General features: G+C 39.5%; 1 protein-coding gene across 5 annotated transcripts in view; it reads right to left on the reverse strand.

Annotated features, from left to right (window-relative positions):
• Positions 1 to 8,977: 8,977 nt before the first annotated feature.
• LOC126236172 (tubulin monoglutamylase TTLL4-like) overlaps positions 8,978 to 21,754 on the reverse strand; it is a 257,463-nt gene continuing 244,686 nt past the window's right edge. For 3 of the 5 annotated variants that reach the window (XM_049945267.1, XM_049945269.1, XM_049945268.1), the window contains exons 17-18: positions 18,990 to 19,117; positions 8,978 to 10,032 (exon numbers count right to left, since the gene is read on the reverse strand). In XM_049945267.1, coding sequence (XP_049801224.1) covers positions 9,762 to 10,032; positions 18,990 to 19,117 — 399 coding nt within the window. In that variant the 3' untranslated portion in view covers positions 8,978 to 9,761. Of the gene's footprint in view, positions 10,033 to 18,988; positions 19,118 to 21,754 lie in introns of those variants that run through there. The other 2 variants (XM_049945270.1, XR_007544877.1) reach the window with 2 other exon arrangements.

The following is a 21,754-nucleotide window of genomic DNA, read 5'->3' on the forward strand; positions in this document are numbered from 1 at the left end:
AGTGCATTACACTTGTCTACACTGAGATTCAATTGCCATTCCCTGCACCATGCGTCAATTCGTTCCAGGTCCTCTTGCATTTCAGTACAATTTTCCATTGTTACACCCTCTTGATATACCACAGCATCATCCGCAAAAAGCCTCAGAGAACTTCTGATGTTATCCACAAGGTCATTTACGTATATTGTGAATAGCAACGGTCCTACGACACTCCCCTGCGGCACACCTGAAATCACTCTTACTTCGGAAGACTTCTCTCCATTGAGAATGACATGCTGCGTTCTGTTATCTAGGAACTCTTCAATCCAATCACACAATTGGTCTGATAGTCCATATGCTGTTCATTAAACGACTGTGGGGAACTGTATCGAATGCCTTGCGGAAGCCAAGAAACATGGCATCTACCTGTGAACCCGTGTCTATGGCCCTCTTAGTCTCGTGGACGAATAGCGCGAGCTGGGTTTCACACGTCCGTCTTTTTCGAAACCCATGCTGATTCCTACAGAGTAGATTTCTAGTCTCCAGAAAAGTCATTACACTCGAACATAATACGTATTCCATAATTCTACAACTGATCGATGTTACGAGTTATAGGTCTATAGTTCTGCACATCTGTTCGACGTCCCTTCTTGAAAACGGAGATGACCTGTGCCCTTTTCCAATCCTTTGGAACGCTACGCTCTTCTAGAGACCCACGGTACACCGCTGCAAGAAGGGGGGCAAGTCCCTTCGCGTACTCTGTGTAAAGTCGAACTGGTATCCCATCAGGTCCAGCGGCCTTTCCTCTTTTGAACGATTTTAATTGTTTCTCTGTCCCTCTGTCGTCTATTTCGATATCTACCATTTTGTCATCTGTACGACAATCTAGAGAGGGAACTAGAGTGCAGTCTTCCGCTGTGAAATAGCTTTGGAAAAAGACATTTAGTATTTCGGCTTTTAGTCTGTCATCCTTTGTTTAAGTACCATTTTGGTCACAGAGTGTCTGGACATTTTGTTTTGATCCACCTACCGCTCTGACATAAGACCAAAATTTCTTACGATTTTCTGCCAAGTCAGTACATAGAACTTTACTTTCGAATTCATTGAATGCCTCTCGCTTAGCCTTCCTCACACTACATTTCGCTTCGCGTAATTTTTGTTTGTCTGCAAGGCTTTGGCTGTATTTATGTTTGCTGTGAAGTTCCCTTTGCTTCCGCAGCAGCTTTCTAACTTGGTTGTTGTACCACGGTGGCTCTTTTCCATCTCTTATGATCTTGCTTGGCACATACTCATAATGCATATTGTACGATGGTTTTGAACTTCGACCACTGATCCTCCACACTATCCGTACTTGAGACAAAACTTTTGTGTTGAGCCGTCAAGTACTCTGAAATCTGCTTTTTTTCACTTTTGCTAAACAGAAAAATCTTCCTACCTTTTTTAATATTTCTATTTACGGCTGAAATCATCAATGCAGTAACCGCTTTATGATTGCTAATTCCCTGTTCTGCGTTAACTTTTTCAAATAGTTCAGATCTGTTTGTCACCAGAAGGTCTAATATGTTATCCCCATGAGTCGGTTCTCTGCTCAAGGTAGTTTTCAGATAAAGCACTTTAAAAAATTTCACTGGATTCTTTGTCCCTGCCGCCCGTTATGAACGTCTGAGGCTCCCAGTCTATATCCGGCAAATTAAAATCTCCACCCAGAACTATAACATGGTGGGGAAATCTACTCGAAATATTTTCCAAATTTTCCTTCAGATGTTCTACCACAACAGCTGCTGAGCCAGGGGGCCTATAGAGACATCCAATTACCATGTATGAGCCTGCTTTAATCGTGATCTTCACCTAAATTATTTCACATTTCGGATCTCTGTCAATTTCCTTCGATACTATTGCACTTTTTATCGCTAGAGACATGCCTCCTCCTTCACTGTCCAGCATGTCTCTGCGGTATACATTCCAATCTGAGTTTAGAATTTCATTACTGTTTACATCTGTTTTCACCCAACTTTCTGTCCCTAGTACTATATGGGCATTGTGACCGTTTATTAATGAGAGCAGTTCTGGGACCTTTCTATAGACGCTCCTGCAGTTTACTATTACCACATTAATATGGTTATTCCCTGTTGCGTTTTGCCTACTACTACCTTGCCTCGTCTCAGGAGGCGTCTTGTCGGGCCTATGGAGGGAATTCTCTAACCTAAAAAACCCACATGTGCACTCCACACGTACTCCGCTACCCTTGTAACCGCTTCCTGCGTGTAGTGCACGCCTGACCTATTCAGGGGGACCCTACATTTCTCCACCCAATAGCAGAGGTCGAGAAATTTGCACTCCAGATCTCTGCAGAATCGTCTGAGCTTCTGGTTTAAGCCTTCCACTCGGCTCCAAACCAGAGGACTGCAATCGGTTCTGGGAATGATACTACAAATAGTTAGCTCAGATTCCACCCCGCGAGCGAGGCTTTCCGCCTTCACCAACCGCCTGTATGAACTGAGGATTACCTCTGAACCCAGACGGCTTGAGTCATTGGTGCCGACATGAGCAACCATTTGCAGTCGGGTGCACCCAGTACTCTCTATCGCTGCTGGCAGGGCCTCCTCCACAACTCGGATGAGACCCCCCGGCAAGCAGACAGAGTGAACACTGGCCTCCTTCCCTGACCTTTCCGCTATTTCCCTAAAGGGCTCCATCACCTGCCTAATGTTAGAGCTCCCAATCACTAATAAACCCCCCCCCCCTCCCCCCGTGTGCCTGCTCGGACCTTGCTGAAGGAGTGGCCAGATGTCCACTCACAGGCAGAGCGGGCGATGCCACACGGCCAGCCTCCACATTGACCCTCCGCCTCGTGCGCCGCTGAACCTGCCACTCCCCTTGGGGAGAGGGTGGCCCAACCGCGCCTGGTACCCACGAAGATGTCTCGACATCACCGTGGGTGAAGCATGTAACACCTGGGGTGTACCATGCGACGCACCAGACTCCCCACTGCCGCTACACTCCGAGGCAGCAGTCTGAAGACGGCTGACCGTGGCCATCAACACATTCAGCTGTTCGCGAACAGTGGCCAGCTCCTCCTGCGTCCGTACACAGCAGTCACACACCCTATCCATCCTAAGAAATCAATTTACTGACTTTTAACTAGAATGCTAATTCACTAAAGGCGGCTGATAGCTGACTAAACTGTCGTTACTAGACACTTCTTGTTGAAAACAATGAAGGTAGCACTACCTGTCTCCGGACTGTATTCAAAACGAACACTAGCACTACTGGCACTATGGCTGACTAAAGGGACTCTCTCTAACTGTATTCAAAACAAACACGAAATCTATGGAACACTGTTACTAGCACTCGAAAATTAAAGCTTCCTAAAAGCAAAAACACATGGAAGAAGAAGTGACAAGTAAGAAAAGTACAGTTAATACTTAAATTAACGTAGCTTGCTGCACAGCAGATGTGACGCAGATGGCAGTTATGACGACACTGACACTTGGATGAAGCCATAGGCATTACGTTGAGATGATAAAAGCATTCTTCGAAATTTGTTACGAGAGCTGCAGATGGAGAAAAATTGTGTCACGAAATTTTAACCCTGGGTAGCTGATGCCAGTAGGAACCAAAATTACTAATTTTGCGTAGGTCAACAACACAGCATTTTTAAACTACGGAAACTTCGCACCACATGCTCCGATTGGTCATGGGATTGCCCTGTTGGTGTTTGTCAATTGACGAGCAGTGCTATGATTGTTGGCACACACCCACACACACAAATGTCCCTCGCCCTGTCACTGCCCCAATGTGATAAGCACGTGTCGAATAGGTCTTGCTGTTTGTCTCAACCTCACGTCAGAGGCATTCACACATAAGCTTTGCTTCAGAGCGCACGCACGCACGCACGCACGCACGCACGCACACACACACACACACACACACACACACACACACACACACACACACACACACACAAAAAACCACCTGTGATTTCACACACACATCACCTGTGATTTATTCATACAGTAAGCATGGTGGCACAGTATTCATTTGAGGAACAATGAGATATGGTTTTTGTTTATGGACTAGCTGACGGTAATGTGCACGAAGCTTGATGGTTGTATGAGAAGAGTACCCACAAAGACACCACCCACACCCGCAAACGTTTACAGCAATTGACCGGTGACTTGGCGAAACAAGCATATTAGCGGGATATTCTGGTGATGCTGGAAGACCTCGAATATGACGGGATGCTGCATTTGAAGAGACTGTTCTCTAGCGCTTCGAGGAAGCACCTACGACAAGTACTCGAGTGTTTGGACATGACATAGGTGTCACTCATCAGTTAGTCTGGGAGGTTTTGAGTGATAACAGCCAGCACCCATTTAGTTTCCACCCAGTTTAAGACCTAAATCCTGTGGCAGACTATGAAGACAGGCTACTGTTTTGCCGGTGGTTTCTGCAACGTGTTGAATGAGATCCCGACTTCCCTGCCATTGTGTTGTTTACCAACGAGTGCATCTTCCATCCAGATGGCAGTTACTACAATCGGAACTTTCATTACTGGGAAAGGGGAAATCCTCACACATCACAGGGAAATCCTCATGTCACATACTTCCACGGACACCAGGAACGATTTTCGCTCAACATTTGGGCAGGCACTGTGAGTGACCATCTGATTGGGCCGGTCCATCTACCTCCTTGACTTACCTTCACTTTTTGCAAGAAACTACCTGGTCCACTGGAAGATGTTCCCCTGGACATACAGTTATTCATGTGGTTGCAGCATGATGGGGCGCCTGCACACAACAGTCGTGCTGAGCGCGGATATTTAAATGAATTTTTCGATGGCTGGATAATTGGCAGAGATGCTTGTAGGACATGGCCCCTGCGACCATCAGACCTCACACCACTGGACTTTTCCCTGTGGGGATTCTTCAATTCTAGTTCACCCACCCCGACGTAAACCACCTAGAAACTAAGAGGAATTAATGGATTGCATTCAACATGCTGCCAGTCACATCAAGGCAATGTCAGGAATCTTTGAAAGATCTCAGCAAAGCACTGTTCAACGTTACCAAACCTGTATCGTGTCAGAGGGTTGCCAGTCTGAGCATCTGCCTACAAAAAAGGCCCTCTTCAGGGCTGACACAGTTTGTAAAATGCTTTCTGTATGTGAACTAACAGCTGTTGACAAGTTGTTCCTGGTACGTCTTACCATGAAAATACAATGGATGTGCTGGGACCCCGGTGGATTCGCCCCCTCAAGCCCCCAAAGTGGAAGGCTGGCACACTTCCACCGAGCATGCAGGCCACCTCTGATACATCGCGATCTCCGGCAGGCAGAGCATTCGCAATCATGCGTTGTCCAGAGCATCCAGCAAAAGGGAAATCTCGCGGCCAATTGGAACACGTAGCGCTAAGTTTCCTTAGTTTAAAAATTGTGCATTGTCAACCTAAACAACATTAGTAATTTTGGTTGCTACTGTCATCAGCTATCTAGGGTTAAAATTCCGTGACAATTTTTCTCAGCCCTGTATATAAAATTAGTTACGAATGTTTGAGAATGTGTTTCAGTGTTTGCTCAATAAAGTGTCTTCTCATATTACAAGACAGAATACTCTCTTGAGAAATGCTATATGTGCAGAAGACAGGCAAACTGTGACACTGCGATTTCTTGATACAGGAGAGAGCTACTCTATTTTACAACACAGCACTCAAATATCACATTGCACGTTAACTAAAATAATTCAATAAAGGTGTGATGTGATTTATAACGCACTGAAGAGGGAATTTGTGGAATAAGAACTATTTTTATTTTTGAATAATTTAATTACTGAAAATAGTGTTCCAACAACTACAAAATTAATAAAAAGTACGAAACAGATGAAGCACTTTTTAACTTGTGGCAGCCAGAGTTCAAAAATAGACAAAGTAGAAAGGCAAGCTAGGAAAGAATTTTTCCATTTTAGAGTGTGAACAAATTCTCTATTCTGGCTTACTGAAAAGCTTCTGGGTGTTTCCACATGTAGATGTGGACAGCTGTAGCGGTGACTGTAGACATGAAGTTGTTTGCAGCAAATTCCACGTACCCATCAACATACAATTAATAAGCATGCTCCAAGCGGTTACATTTCACATTGCAGTGAACAGAAGATGAATGACTTATGATCAAATCTGCGGTGAGGCTCTACATTTGATCACATTTCTTTTACAACAGGTGAGATTTGACAAAGTTCTGTATTATACCATCAAATTTCTTTCACATAAATATTTGACATATCAACTTTGACAAAGAAATACACTATTGTAATGCCGACCTTACTCCCAGAACTCTGTCCCCCTCTCTGCCCCCCCCCCCCCCCCCCCCAATTAGTGAACTGACAATCCCTTGATGTCTCGCGGGATGTGTCCTACCAACGAATCCTTTCTTTTAGTCAAGTTGTGCCACAGATTTCTTTTCACCCCAGTTTCATTATATACTTCAATCATTTGCTATTCAATCTACCCAGCCAATTTTGAACATTATTTGGTAGCAACACATTTTAAAAACTTCTAGTCTCTTCTTCTCTTCAACTGCTTACGATCTATGTTTGAGTTCTATACAAAGCTACCCTTCAGACAAATACTTTCAGAGGATAGTTACTAACACTTAAATTTATATATGATGTAAATAAATTTCTCTTTTTAGGAAACACTTTTCTTCTTAGAGTCAGTCTGTCAACTTTTTGCTATCCAAACAGCAAAATACAGTGACTACTTGTGGTGTCTTCATTTCCAAATTGAATTCTATCAGCCTCCCCTAATTTGACCACATTCCACTACCCCTGTGTTACACTTTTTGATATTCATCTTATAACCGCTTTCCAAAACTTATCCATTTTATTCATATGCTCTACCAAGACCTTTGCTGCCTGGCAGAATTGCGATGTCATAGCAAACTTTTTATTACGTCTCCCTCAACTTTAATTCCCTCTCCAAATTTCTCCGTGATTTCCTTTACTGCTTGCTCAGTGTAGAGATTGAATAACATTGGGGAGAGACTACCATCCCGTCTCACTCCCTTCTAAACTATTGCTGTCCTTTTATGCTCATCAACTCTTATAACTGAGCCTGCTTTATGTGTAAGTTAACTTTTTGCTCCTTGTATTTCACTACTACTATGTTAACAATTACAAAGAGTACATTTCAGGAAACACTGTCAAAAGCTTTCTAAGTCCACAAATGCTATAAACAGTTTTATCTTTCTTAAATCTGTCTTCCAAGATAAGCCATACAATCAGTATTGCCTCAAGTGTTCTTACATTTCCCTGGAACACCAACTAATCTTCCCCGAGGTTGGCTTCTCTTCGTTCTTTTATTTTATAATCACAACTTATTAAACTGACGGTTCAGTAAAGTTAGCAGGTATAACATAAATGTCATTAATACATGCTCAAGTCACATTAATGTGACCACTTCCTATGCTCGATGACAATGTGCAACAACCACTAACAGGCAGCAGGTGGCAGCACCACCAGAGGAGAGTATATAATGTGTGTAGGGGGAAGGGAAAACAGTGCGGGTGTTGTACTGTGAAGACAGAGCAATTGATTTGATTCTAAAAAGGCATCATCACTGGCTTTCGGGCAAAGGGTGGAAGCACTTATAAAACTGTCAAGTCTGTAAACTGTTCACGTACTGCTGTGGCTAAAGTATACTGTGCATGATAAAATGGCACTATCCAAACCCGGCACCAAGTTAAACGTGGTTAACATGGACCATAGATGACAGGGGTGAACGTCAACTACTATGGGCAAATAGGCAACTGATAACTAACTGACTGACTGACTGCCCAGAGGTTACCAACAGTATCTCCTCAATGAGTGTACAGTAAATGTTGCCGCATGTGGGCCTTCACAGAAGGCACCTTGTTCATGCACCTATGCAACAGCTGTTCACTGTGATGAAGGCTGGAATCTGCAAGCCAATACCTCAACTGCATGTCCACTGGGTGGCCTTTTCAGATAAAACTTTTTATGTTCTGTCAGGCAGATGGCCATCCTTGCCACAATTATCAGAAGGGTCCAGTCCAGTGGGCATTCCCTGGGTTCTCATCATTCTGGAAGGCACAATGGACCAACATAAGTTGCATCTATCCTTGGAAACCATGTCCACTCCTGCTAGTAATTTGTTTTTCCTCAGCACAATGGCATCTGCCAGTTGGACAATGCAATATGTCACACAGCTTGCAGTTTACGTGTGTGGTTCGAAAAGCATGAGGATGAGTTTATTGTACTTCACTGGCTACTAAAAAAACTGGCAGAGAATCTGTAGGACCACCTTAATTGGGCTGTTTCCACCACAGATCCTTAATAGAGAAACCTTTTACAGCTGCCCATGGCACTGAAGTCAGCATGGCTACACATCCCTGCTGATACCTACCAAAACCTCATGGACACAATTCCTGCATATCTCAGTGTTCCGCAATGCGAAATGTGATCTTTCAGGCTTTTGACATGTGGTCACATTCCTTAATGTGGACCAAAGAGTATACGACCCAAAACAATAGCTTGTGAAAGATTCTTTAATGATATTTGTTCTGTTGAATTTATTGTTCTTCCCCCTCCCCCAAAAAGAGAGCCTCTAACAAACTCTACATTACGGTGAGGTACACGTTGAAAAAAAATTTGGACACTGTTGTTTTCCCCCTCTTCTCCTTTAAACTACGATTACAAATGCAGTCATTATATTTGACACCACAGATAAATTGTTTTTCTATTCCGTTCTTTATTAGCTCTTTTCTCTCTCTCGCCTTGGAGATAGTTTCAAATTAGGCAGGCAATTTACGTCCCCCTAGGTTTTTTCTTCTTAGCAACACTCTAGAGCGGCCAGCACCAGAAACTGTAAAAAACACTTGTGACGACATCGCAAAAACATCTCACTTCAACAACAAAATGCAAACAAATACAGCTAAAAAAAGAACAGTTTTTTTATTCAAATTAAATTTACTGTGGTAAAAGATATGCAGGATGTGAAAAAAATAAAATGCATTAAAATTTATCAAGAAATGCAGTCTAAAAGAAGCATTGGAACAAAATACTATAGTTATTACCAATAGTAAATTTTGAAAAACTTTTAAGTTTCTCAATAACACAAATACTAGTGGTTTGTTTGGAACAGTTCTGGAGACAATAACTTCTTTTTTTAAGAATTAGCATTGTCTTTTAACAAACAATCAACGAAGGAACTCAGAACACTGAAAACAAAGACAAATTTGACGTGTCAAAATCAACAAGACAAAGCAGGAAGAACAATTTCATCTGGTGTATCAATACTGAACCACAATTAGAACAAAAACGTATGAATTATTGTCAATTATATAGCATGGATTTTTATATTAATAACTGTGTGCTTGTCAAATTCTGCATTTATAAAACCTAATTTCTTTACAAACAGTGCCATGACATGGAAGCAATGGCAATAACTGAAATTCTTCCATTACTTTGTAACAAATCTTTTATGTATATTACTGTACAAAAAGGTTATTCTGAAATCAACTATCAACGGCATTTAGTAATCTCACATGTATCAGCACTTCAAAAGTCATACAAAACAATTTACACACAAGATGCCCACAATATTCTCCACAAACACAGGAACATGACACAATTATCTGTTACGACCTGGAATGTGTGATTTTCCCATAACATCATTATAAAAAAATTCTTGTATCAAAAATGACATTCTCACAGCATAAAACCTTTCAGAAGATCCTGTAACAGTTAATAAACTTCAAGAAACACTTGGTTTCAAGAATCCTGAATGCATATGGAAGAACACAGTCTACTGTCATTTATACGTCTCTCGTTATTTGCTGGAATCTTCATTTCATCATCGTAGGAGTCACATTCCGTATTAGCATCATCACTTGAGGTTTGCAGTTCAGACAGTGTTGTTGACGACTTTGGTTTGCGAACTATATAACCAGACCGAGGAAAAGGTTTCAGGACTACACCCAACTTCCCACTTCTGGGACGGGCAGCGCGGTGCAGTGCTACAGATGATAAACTGAGCACCTTCCTAGATAAGGAGAAGGAAACAGTGAATTAATGTTCATGATTAAATTTATTGTATATTTCGGCATGCAGCTTATGAAACCACTGACAGTAATGGACTTTTCTTAACTTTACCAACATTACAATGCTAAGACTTACTTTTCTTATTCTACGAGTGTATCATCCCTATAACAAAGTGGACATTACAAAAAAAGGAGAAAAAGCATCTTGTCCAAATTTTGTTACAAAGACACATTCTTATGTTAGGTCAGCCAGGTTACTGTTGGTAAGCTCTTCTTCGAGAGGTACTCAGCAGTTAATCCACAGTCTGTATGTTTGGTATCTGATGTACTTACATTGGATGTAAAGTTGTGTGTGAAATTAGAGTCACTGTAAATACAGTTCAGCTCCCTTGATATATTCCTGGATTTAATCTTTCCCCACAGTTAACAATATTTTTAATCAGTCCCTTCAAATTTTCTGTGTTAACAAAGCTAATTTGCATCCGCTTTTGCATTATCACAATTACACATTTCAGGCTGTTTACATTTCATGAAACGTTAATGCGGAGAAACAATCAAAGTTATGCAACTGATGTAAAATGTTGCTAGTAAGGTCGTGTTTACAAAGATTATGCAATTAAATTTCTTGAGCTGTTGATTCCTTACTTCTCAAGCACAACAAATTGTAAAAAGTCAGAATAATTCATGCCAGTAGTGCCTGACATCCTAACACAGTTAAATTCACAATAACTATCCGGTGTGTAGTTACGATACTGAATGAAGTGATGGGTTGGGCTGAGCTTCAGTATGATGATGATGATGATGATGATGATAATGATTGGTTTGTGGGGCACTCAACTGTGCGGTTATCAGCGCCCGTACAAATTCCAAATCTTTGCTCAGTCCAAACTCACCACATTCATGAATGATGAGGGCAACACAAACACCCAGTCATCTTGAGGCAGGTGAAAATACCTGACCCCACCGGGAACCGAATCCGGGACCCTGTGCTCGGGAAGAGAGAACACAACTGCGAGACCATGAGCTGCAGACCTTCAGTATGAGTCCAAATGGATAGAAAGTGGGCAACAATAAATGAGAGCTATGATATTGCCCCTTATGGATAACATACAAAATAGTTTCATACAATTATATATGAAAACATTAACTTTGATCTGCAGGAGGGCATTATCAAGTGATGTATGGAATAAATTTTCTTTTTTCAGAATACGTAGAGGGCTCCAAGGTGATGCTTAGGTTGCATCGAATAGTGAGCTTTAAACAGTTGTGAGTGAAATATGTAACAACCATATTTAAATACAATCATAATTTTTAAACACATTTGGCACTTCTTTTGGAATGCTTACACCCTGGTTTCTAAGGTGTTGGTTTAGACGGGACTTGACAGTACAGTTAAAATTTAGCTGCACAATTTGCTCTGAATTATGTCCAATAGAAGTATATATTTATGGAAAACAATTCTCTCATACAGTCTGCCACCTTATTCAATCACCCAACATCACCTTTTGCCATGTCAATCATGTTCTTAGCAATTTTTTTTTTAAAAATTAGTGTTCGAAGTAGCAAGTTTTACGATCTGAAGTTTAATATACTTCTTGTTTATAGTTTGATGCCATATGTATGTTTATAACATACATCTAGATCTTGTAATTGCTTTCTGACCCATACTAAAATGTTAATATAAACTTCAAAGCTTTCATTTTTATTTATGTACTATAAAACCAGATACAAGAAAACAGACAAATTATAATTCTGGATTTTTTGGTAAGGAAAGTATTAACTAAGAATTTGTTTATGAAAAGTAAAACTTCTGTAATACCAATTGATTCACATTTAAGATCAGTATGCTACAATCAAATTAATAATTGCTGTTTTAAGAGGTATGTACAGGGTGGTTATAACAACACTTTTGCTACTTGAGAGGGCTTCATTGAAAAATTAGTAATCTTAGGACAATGAATCTATGTAGAAATATTTGTAACAACATGTGGAAGAGAAATAACAAATAAATCAATGAAAAAAAATTATTTCCATAAGAGAGAGTAACATTTGCTAACTGCGTAGCACGCTTACATTCCTGGTTACAAATGTTGCTCAATGTGATGACCATCTGTATCCACGACAGCCCTGAACCACAGTACAGATACCATTTCACAATTGTTTGTGGCACTTTTTGAACAGTGGATCATGGAACATTCGGCTGTTGTGACACAGCTTGTGCACTGCTTGAAGATCACATACTGCATCCAGCATTTTCCGCCATGGCAACAGTAACTCTCAACAATTTGTGGCAAAACTGGTCATCAGCATTTCCCAAGAACAATTCCCATTCGAACTTCAGACCCCTCCATATTCCTTTAATGTGTTAATACTGGCAAAGGGCAGAAGCACCATTGTTGTCATTTTGATAAAACAGCTTCATGACTAAAGCCCTGCTCACTTTATCCAGACCCATGTTGACTGACTGCAATGTCATCCACAACGATGTTTGTGTTCTAAACCTACGTCACAATGCCTTTAGCAGAACTATTAACAACACAAATCCTGCAGTGTACAGTCTGAACATAATTCCTATTAAGTTTGGTATCCTTACGGTAAATAGTTTTCTGCCTATATGGGCTCAAGTAACAAGAGTTTAATTATATTACACTGCACTTAAATAATAATTACCAACCATTTACATTTTCCTGTAATTCACACCATTTTTGAAAGTACTTTGAAAGGTTGTATACATAAAACAGGGATACTTTGGTGTGTCATCCTCTGTTGGGAGGAAATTCTCTACTACATCTTTATTCTTGCATGTGTTAGAGCAATATTATAGCAAGAGAAGCTGTGGAACTTAGGTCAGGAGGGAAACATGTTGAAACTGAGCTGGCCCATGAAATTTATTTGGACAGTGCAATTGGTATATCATACCAATTTTAACTAATCACAAATAATCATTATCAAATTATAGTTTGCCTGTCAGAGGAATCTTTATAGTCACAAATTCCTGACTGTTATTGTCAGGGGACACGTGAGGCAATACTGACCTTACGACTTATCTTAGAAGAAAGATTAAGGAAAGGCAAACCTACGTTTCTAGCATTTGTAGACTTAGAGAAAGCTTTTGACAATGTTGACTGGAATACTTTCTTTCAAATTCTAAAGGTGGCAGGGGTAAAATACAGGGAGCGAAAGGCTATTTACAATTTGTACAGAAACCAGATGGCAGTTATAAGAGTCGAGGGACATGAAAGGGAAGCAGTGGTTGGGAAGGGAGTAAGACAGGGTTGTAACCACTCCCCGATGTTATTCAATCTGTATATTGAGCAAGCAGTAAAGGAAACAAAAGAAAAATTTGGAGTAGGTATTAAAATCCATGGAGAAGAAATAAAAACTTTGAGGTTCGCCGATGACATTGTAATTCTGTCAGAGACAGCAAAGGACTTGGAAGAGCAGTTGAATGGAATGGATGGTGTCTTGAAGGGAGGATATAAGATGAACATCAACAAAAGCAAAAAGAGGATAATGGAATGTAGTCGAATTAAGTCGGGTGATGTTGAGGGTATTAGATTAGGAAATGAGACACTTAAAGTAGTAAAGGAGTTTTGCTATTTGGGGAGCAAAATAACTGATGATGGTCGAAGTAGAGAGGATATAAAATGTAGACTGGCAATGGCAAGGAAAGTATTTGTATGGAGTGTAGCCATGTATGGAAGTGAAACATGGACGATAAATGGTTTGGACAAGAAGAGAATAGAAGCTTTCGAAATGTGGTGCTACAGAAGAATGCTGAAGATTAGATGGGTAGACCACATAACTAATGAGGAGGTACTGAATAGGATTGGGGAGAAGAGGAGTTTGTGGCACAACTTGACCAGAAGAAGGGATCGGTTGGTAGGACATGTTCTGAGGCATCAAGGGATCACCAATTTAGTATTGGAGGGCAGCGTGGAGGGTAAAAATCGTAGGGGGAGACCAAGAGATGCATACACTAAGCAGATTCAGAAGGATGTAGGTTGCAGTAGGTACTGGGAGATGAAGAAACTTGCACAGGATAGGGTAGCATGGAGAGCTGCATCAAACCAGTCTCAGGACTGAAGACCACAATAACAACATTGTCAGGGGACCGTCAATAATTACATTCAAGTTACAACACTTCCAGTTTTTTTCCCTCACGACTGGAAAAAGATAGAAACATGTGGTTTGTTTTTAAATACGCACGCACTCATTGTGAATGAGATGGCGGCACTGTGTGGGAAACAGAACTCTAGCAGCTGCTGTGAGAGTGAGCAAATGGGAGCATCTTGACTGATACAGGGATTAGTGACTATGAGGTGGTTTTGATTGGACTCTGAAGGCCATGTCATCCTCAGCTGACAGACATCACTAAATGCAGATAGAGAGGGGCATGTGGTCAGCACACTGCTCTTCTGGTTGTTGTCAGTTTTCCTGACCGGATCTGCTACTTCGTCAATCAACTGGTCTCGTAAGGGCAGAATGCACCATAATTGGCAAGAGTACTCAGCAGACATGGATGGTCATCCATACAGGGGCTACCCAAGCCCAACAACGCTTAACTTTGGTATTCTGACAGGAACTGTTGTTATCTCTCTGACAAGACATAATCAATGTCTTCACTATGCGATATCAATGGTAATATTGCCAATGATAGAGCAAGTAAAGCAGAGTCGCTAAACACAGCTTATTGAAATTCCCTCTCCAAAGGTGATAAAGCTTGCAGAATTTGAATCAAGAACAGCTACCAACACGTCCAGACAGTATACATATTTGATTCCTTTCAGAATACACTGAAATAATAGCCCCATACTTAGCGATCATATGCAACCACTCACTAGACAATAGATCCATACCTAAACATTGGAAAGTGGCACAGGTCACATCAGTACTCAAGAAAGGAAATAGGAGCAATCCAATGAATTACAGACCCTTATGACTTCAATTTGTAGTAGTATTTGGGAATGTATACTACGATCAAACATCATGAATTACCTCCAAAGAAATCGTCTACTGACAGATAGTCAGTACGAATTCAAAAAATATCATTCTTGTGAAGCACAACTAGCTCTTTACTTGACAAAGTAATAAGTGCTATTGACAGGGGATCGCAAATTCATTTCATATGTCTAGATTTCCAAATGACTTTAGACACTGTATCACAATACTTCAGATCAAATTACATGACTACAGAGTATCATATCAGTTGTGCTATTGGATTCACAATATCCTATCAGTTCATAGTAACTGACAGAAAATTATTGAATAAAATTTTAAGTGATATCTGGTGTTCCCCTAATAAGTGTTAAAGGTCATCTGTGGTTTCTAATTTATGTGAATGACTTAGGGGAGAACCTGAGCAGCCCTCTTAGATTGTTTGCAAGATGATTCTGCCATTTACTGTCTCGTAAAGTCATCACAAGAATATATATGGTGCAAAAAATGGCAATTGTCTATCAATAATGACAAGTGTGAAATCATCCAGATGCGTGCAAAAAGAAAATTGTTAAATTTCGATTCCACGATAAATCATGCAAATTTAAAGGCTGTCAATTCGACTAATTACCTAGAAATTACAATTACAAACAACAATTACAAGTTGGAACGATCATATGGATAGTGTTGTGGAGAAATTAAATCAAAGACTGTGTTTTATTGGCAGAATGTTTAGGTCTACTAAAGAGACTGTAAACTATGCTTGTCTGTCCTCTGCTAAAGTGTTGCTGTGCAGTACAGAATTCTTACCATATAGGATTGACGGAAGACATGGAAAAAGTCCAAACAAGGGATGCTTGTTCTGTATTATCGCAAAATCTAGGGGAGAGAGCCATGAATAATGTAAGTGATTTGGGTGGCAATCATTAAAACAAAGGTGTTTTCCACAGTGCTGAAATCTTTTCATGAAATTTCAGTCAACAATTTCCTCCTTTGGATGCAAAAATATTTTATTGCTGCCAACCTACATAGGGAGAAATGATCACTGTAATAAAATAAATCAGAGTTCATACTGAAAGAGTTAAGTGTTCATTTTTCTGACATTCTCAGAGAGTGGAACCATAGAGTAGTAGTCTGGTGATAGTTCGAAGAACCCTCTACCAGGCACTTAAGTGGGATTTTCAGTGGAACACACTGCCTCCAAAGTTGGCATTTCGACAGGATCTGTGCACACAATCCTGCATGAAGACCTGAAACCTTGTAAAACACTGCCATCTGTGCTCCTTCACCATGACAACACACCAGCTCATCGGGTGAACGAGATGCTGCATTTTCTTCATGACAATACCTTTGAAATGATTTCTCATGCTCCATACTCAGCTAAACTAGCTCTAGTGACTTTTGGCCCCGGCCAACAATGAAAGACATTCACTGTGATCGCTCATTCACTAGAAGTGCTGCTACTTCATCAGAGATTTTCCAGTGGTCAAATCAGACTCCTAGACAAGAGTTTTGCAGGGGCTACAGAATGATGGCACTGAGGTAGTGAATAATGTGGTATGGCTGCAGAGATATTACACTGAGAAGTTCCTCGGTTTTTAGGTGATTAGTTTGTGAGAAAATAAACTGGAGGAGATATAATCTGTAAGCACCTCATAAATGTAACTTTTGGCTAGTGGTTTTGCAGGGGCTACAGAATGATGGCACTGAGGTAGTGAATAATGTGGTATGGCTGCAGAGATATTACACTGAGAAGTTCCTCGGTTTTTAGGTGATTAGTTTGTGAGAAAATAAACTGGAGGAGATATAATCTGTAAGCACCTCATAAATGTAACTTTTGGCTAGTGGTTTTGCAGGGGCTACAGAATGATGGCACTGAGGTAGTGAATAATGTGGTATGGCTGCAGAGATATTACACTGAGAAGTTCCTCGGTTTTTAGGTGATTAGTTTGTGAGAAAATAAACTGGAGGAGATATAATCTGTAAGCACCTCATAAATGTAACTTTTGGCTAGTGGTTTTGCAGGGGCTACAGAATGATGGCACTGAGGTAGTGAATAATGTGGTATGGCTGCAGAGATATTACACCGAGAAGTTCCTCGGTTTTTAGGTGATTAGTTTGTGAGAAAATAAACTGGAGGAGATATAATCTGTAAGCACCTCATAAATGTAACTTTTGGCTAGTGGCAGCAGCAATTTGTCATTACCATTAACAACTAAAATGAGAAGCTAGCTGTCAAGGTTCTAGCATTTCACAGAAATTTTTTCGCTTATCAGGACAATTATGGAAGGACGCACTGGCGAACCATACAAGTCTCCCAGCTGTCATGCTACACAGTAGTATGATATATTCACAGAGGTCTGTCTAGTACAATAGCTTTTTGTTTTACCTTCTATTCTTCCCAATCACTCTAAACACATTTAGTGTGTTTCTTCTTCCGTTGTTATGTCTATTCTGTAGCTTGCCATGAGCTTCTTAACAAATTTGTTATTATAATTATAAGTTTCACTCTACTGTGAAAATTTTTTTATATATCCTGAACTGCTTTAAGTCACCATGAGCTTCTGCTAGCCAATAGTTCCTATTTTCCTACTGCTAAAGCTGAGTTCAGAATTTTATTTGTGAGGCTGTTGCTATTCAGTCTTCGTGATCACAAAACTGTAATTGTTAGTTACTGATTGTATCCGTCATATTTTCAGAAACTTGATAAATTTCCTTAGATTTCTACTTTATACAAATTCAATTTTCATGTTTTGGTGGTAGGATTTTCTACATAATTTATCTTCCTTGCTTCTCAATGTGTTTGATTCAAGAGCTGCCACAAAGGATTGTAGTTTAAAATGCTTAAAACCCTTCTGCTTTAACAACTATGTTACGTCATAGCTTTGCCTTCTAAGACAGATTTTTTATATCAGACCTATCTCAAGTGAGTTTGTGTGCTCTTTGTAACTTGCAATTCTTTCTTCGTTAGTGTGTCTATTTTGCCAGGCTGATTCAATAATCTTACCTAAATATCTAAGTCTTCCAGTATGTCCACTTGGAAAACTTTCCCTGTACCTAATAAATAATGGTGAATTGTTGAGTCTCGGTGTGGGACCATACATGCACAGTAACTTCTATGAAGTCTGGGTGTCTACTTTTTGCCCCTAATTTGTATAATTTCTCTATAGGATGAATTGATTCTTTCCTATTTTTGGAGAGGATGGTGATGCCATCAACAAATGATAAGCAATGTAGACAAATTTTGTTTTGGAGACATCTGTGAATAGTTATACCCTTAAATTAATTTTGCTATTTTGTAGTCCCTTTATCCTGAACTACAAAGAACAGTATCCATCCTTCTATTTTTATGGCACAGAAAGTTCTTTCAACAATTTTGCTTATGATGTTGTATTATGCCTGTCAGTCCTTCTATGGACCCAACACTTTTCTTAAGACAACAGATACAATTATTGTAATAATAAGTTTAAGCTGTGGAATTTGTTCTACAGAGGATCTGCTTTTTGGTATCATTCCTTATATTCTGCAATAAAATCATCTGTTTATACTTCAAGCCTCTTCAGTGGAGATTTAGAGGAATTTTGTAGCAGAGAGAGAGTAATGAGATTACTCCGTAATTTTTTATATCTGACTCATTCTCTTTCTTCTGAAATATTTGAATTTATGCGCACTTCAGTTCTTTGGGGTTTTCTCAGTTTGTCGGATGTCCTGCAATACATCTTAAATGTTTCTTCTTTCAATATGGGTCCATAGCCTGTATCAATTATTTAAAGGACAAAATTTTCCACTTATGGCTTTACAGGGTTTCAGTCTGCTACTGCAGAATTCTGAAAGTTTTGCAACAGTTTTTCAACAGTATTTCCAATATTTCCACAATAACTCATCTTCTTCAGGTGCATTTCCACAGTAATAGTTATTAAACAGTTAATGGGGTGAAGTTGGGAAGAAAATTAGGAAAATACAAGCACTGTTCTTACATTTTAAAATGTTAAATCTGCACTTGCTGGAATTTCCATGTTACCTTTCAGGTGTAGGTCTGCTCTCAGTTGCTTCTTCGAAAGCCTCCTGACAACTCTGTAAATTGTGGGCACCTTTGAGGCTGAGTGTGTTGGGGCTGTGAGCCTGAGGATTTAGGTGGTTGACAGAAAACTGAAATATAAGGAGAATTCACGTCACTGATATTTGCAATAAAGTCAAAAGTCAAGCAACTTTAGGATATTTCACTGGAATATATCAGCCTGCTATTAATTAATGGTTATGAAAATAGATGGGCACACACTTCCTTATTTAACAGGGAACATTCTTTAATATACATTTATAGAAATTTCTTTCTGGCAAAACCCTTATTATCTTGTTTCTCAATACTTCTTTTGCATGTTATATTATTTGGTACATTGAAATGCAGAGTAACTGATGAAACAAATGTCAAATGAATAACACTTTGATGATTTACTCTAAGGAAAAGGGAGACCCATTATCACATTCCACAAAAAGCAAGTTTTGAAAAATATGGTTGCAACTCAAAGGGCAAGGATAAATCTTCAAGAACAACCCATAATCAATCTAAATGTATTCCATAAAGATGTGCAAAGCAAAAGTCAAGGTAATTTATGAATGTACTGTTGTATGTGCAATGCAAAATTTCATTTGTAATCCAAAGCATTATTGATCTTAGGGTTTTATATTACAGGTTTAAGTACAATTCAGACAAAGTGAAATTATCATTAGATAAAGCAATTTGAAGGTATTACAGCAGTGGCATCAGTTTCTTAACATTTTGGATCAGGAATGACTGAAATGTAGACAGAGAGAGAGAGAGAGAGAGAGAGAGAGAGAGAGAGAGAGAGAGAGAGAGAGAGGAGGGGTGGCAGCAGCAAAACAACTTGCAGTGAATTACTATACATTCTTGAAAATCACACCAAATTAAATACAGTAATTGTATAAAACCTTCTGCATAACACACATGTTACTGATAGGAATCCTAACATTACATGAGCTGCACAATGAAACACTTACTAATCTCATACCACATCAATTAGGAAGGAAGGTACATTGTACACATTTTAAAAAGTGCACTGAATACAATCATCAGCTACAAGGGCAGAAGTTATTAAAGCCAAATAAATTTCATTAACTGAAAGTTGCATTTGAGTATTACAGTGCTTTACTAAGCAGTACCCTACTGGCTGTGGTACACCCTGGCACTCCACCGACTCAAGAATGGATTAATTCAGCCAGCTATAGGTGGTGAACGTATTGTGTAATGTGGAACCTTAACTACTGTGCAACTTCTCTGAAAGTCACATTCATTTCCAGAAACAACTGTGACTAAATGGGGATTAGGACGTGTACCTTTCAATTTGTGGTGTCGCACTCTCCCTCACCCCAGTCATTAAGCTGTAGTGCAGTAACTTCCAATACTGAAGAGAAGTATTGGTGTTAGAACAGGTACAACAGAGAGAAGGAAGTATGGATAACATTAAACATTTCAGTTACACTGTAATTATTATTGCTGGAGCCCTTACTCTGTTGGATATGAATGAAGGCCAATTGCTGATGACTTTGCTGAAGGGACCTTCCCAGTTACAAAAGAGCATGAGAAGAATTGTTTGAATGTGTTGTAATTGCATGCAAAAATACGAATATAAAACAAAATGCTAGTGACAGACATAGGAGGTGCAGTGTACTGATGTGTGTATTTTCAGTGAATGCTGGACATATACAAAATGACAGTGTCATCTTAACTGAAGGTAACTGATTCTACAAGGAACAGCAGACACCATAAAACGTGAAAGGGTGCCTAATAAAATTCAAAGCACGCTGACATTTACAGACAAAGAAAAACGCTCACATTATTTGTAACTCCAAATTCTTATGTGTGTGAGTAAAATAACAAATTTAGTTAAATGATTATCCAGCAACCCCACAAGTGAATCCCATGGTCCAATAACAGGCATCTACGAACATAAAATGGATGTGAATTTCTAAAAGAAACCACTGAATTTCGTCTCTTCTGTTCCCTCTCTCTCTCCTGCCAACCTCTCACATATTTATCTGGGATGATCCAATTTTGAATTTCTTAAAGCACTGCAGTATCTGCAGTTTCAAGTGCACAAAAGTGGTCACATGTTTGTAAACCACGCAGTTGGTTTGTGTTTGACGGTACATATTTCTAAAGCTCCTATCCAAAGTGAATAATTCTTGAACTTATCTCCTTGTTCCAAAGTATGTAGTAAAAATAAAGACGACAGTTGTTTACATTGAAATAGTGAAATCATCATCAAGTGAAAGCTCCAAATGTAACTCTAACAAGCACAAAAGTGGACAATTAATGCCCTATTACTTTAAATCAAACAGTGTTACTCTTTAGCTATATAACTGAATAACAAGAAATCTAAGGGTAAACAATTTTAATTCATGTGACAATTATGATACATACAAACAATATCTGCAAGCTCAAAGTAAAATCAAATAGTCTCTTCTGTAGGACAAAAGATTTTATCAGACTCAATTCACTTACAGATGTTATGTTTTTTGGACTATTTACCATTGTTACACTGCCAGCATGTGTCCTTCCTTCCACATTCAAAGCAGAGATTTAAGAAAAGATATTCCTTGGTCTCTATATCGTCCCCTTCCCCCCTCACACTACAACCTTCATTTTAAGTCATAGAGGTTACCAACACATATCTGAGAATAATAGTTTCAGCAATTATCAGATAGACACATCTTTCCTGCGAGTTATTTGTTTAGCTCTCATATTTTCACACTGAGGGGAGTATCACA

Source organism: Schistocerca nitens, chromosome 2 (genome assembly GCF_023898315.1).
Source record: "Schistocerca nitens isolate TAMUIC-IGC-003100 chromosome 2, iqSchNite1.1, whole genome shotgun sequence".
Taxonomy (NCBI): domain Eukaryota; kingdom Metazoa; phylum Arthropoda; class Insecta; order Orthoptera; family Acrididae; genus Schistocerca; species Schistocerca nitens.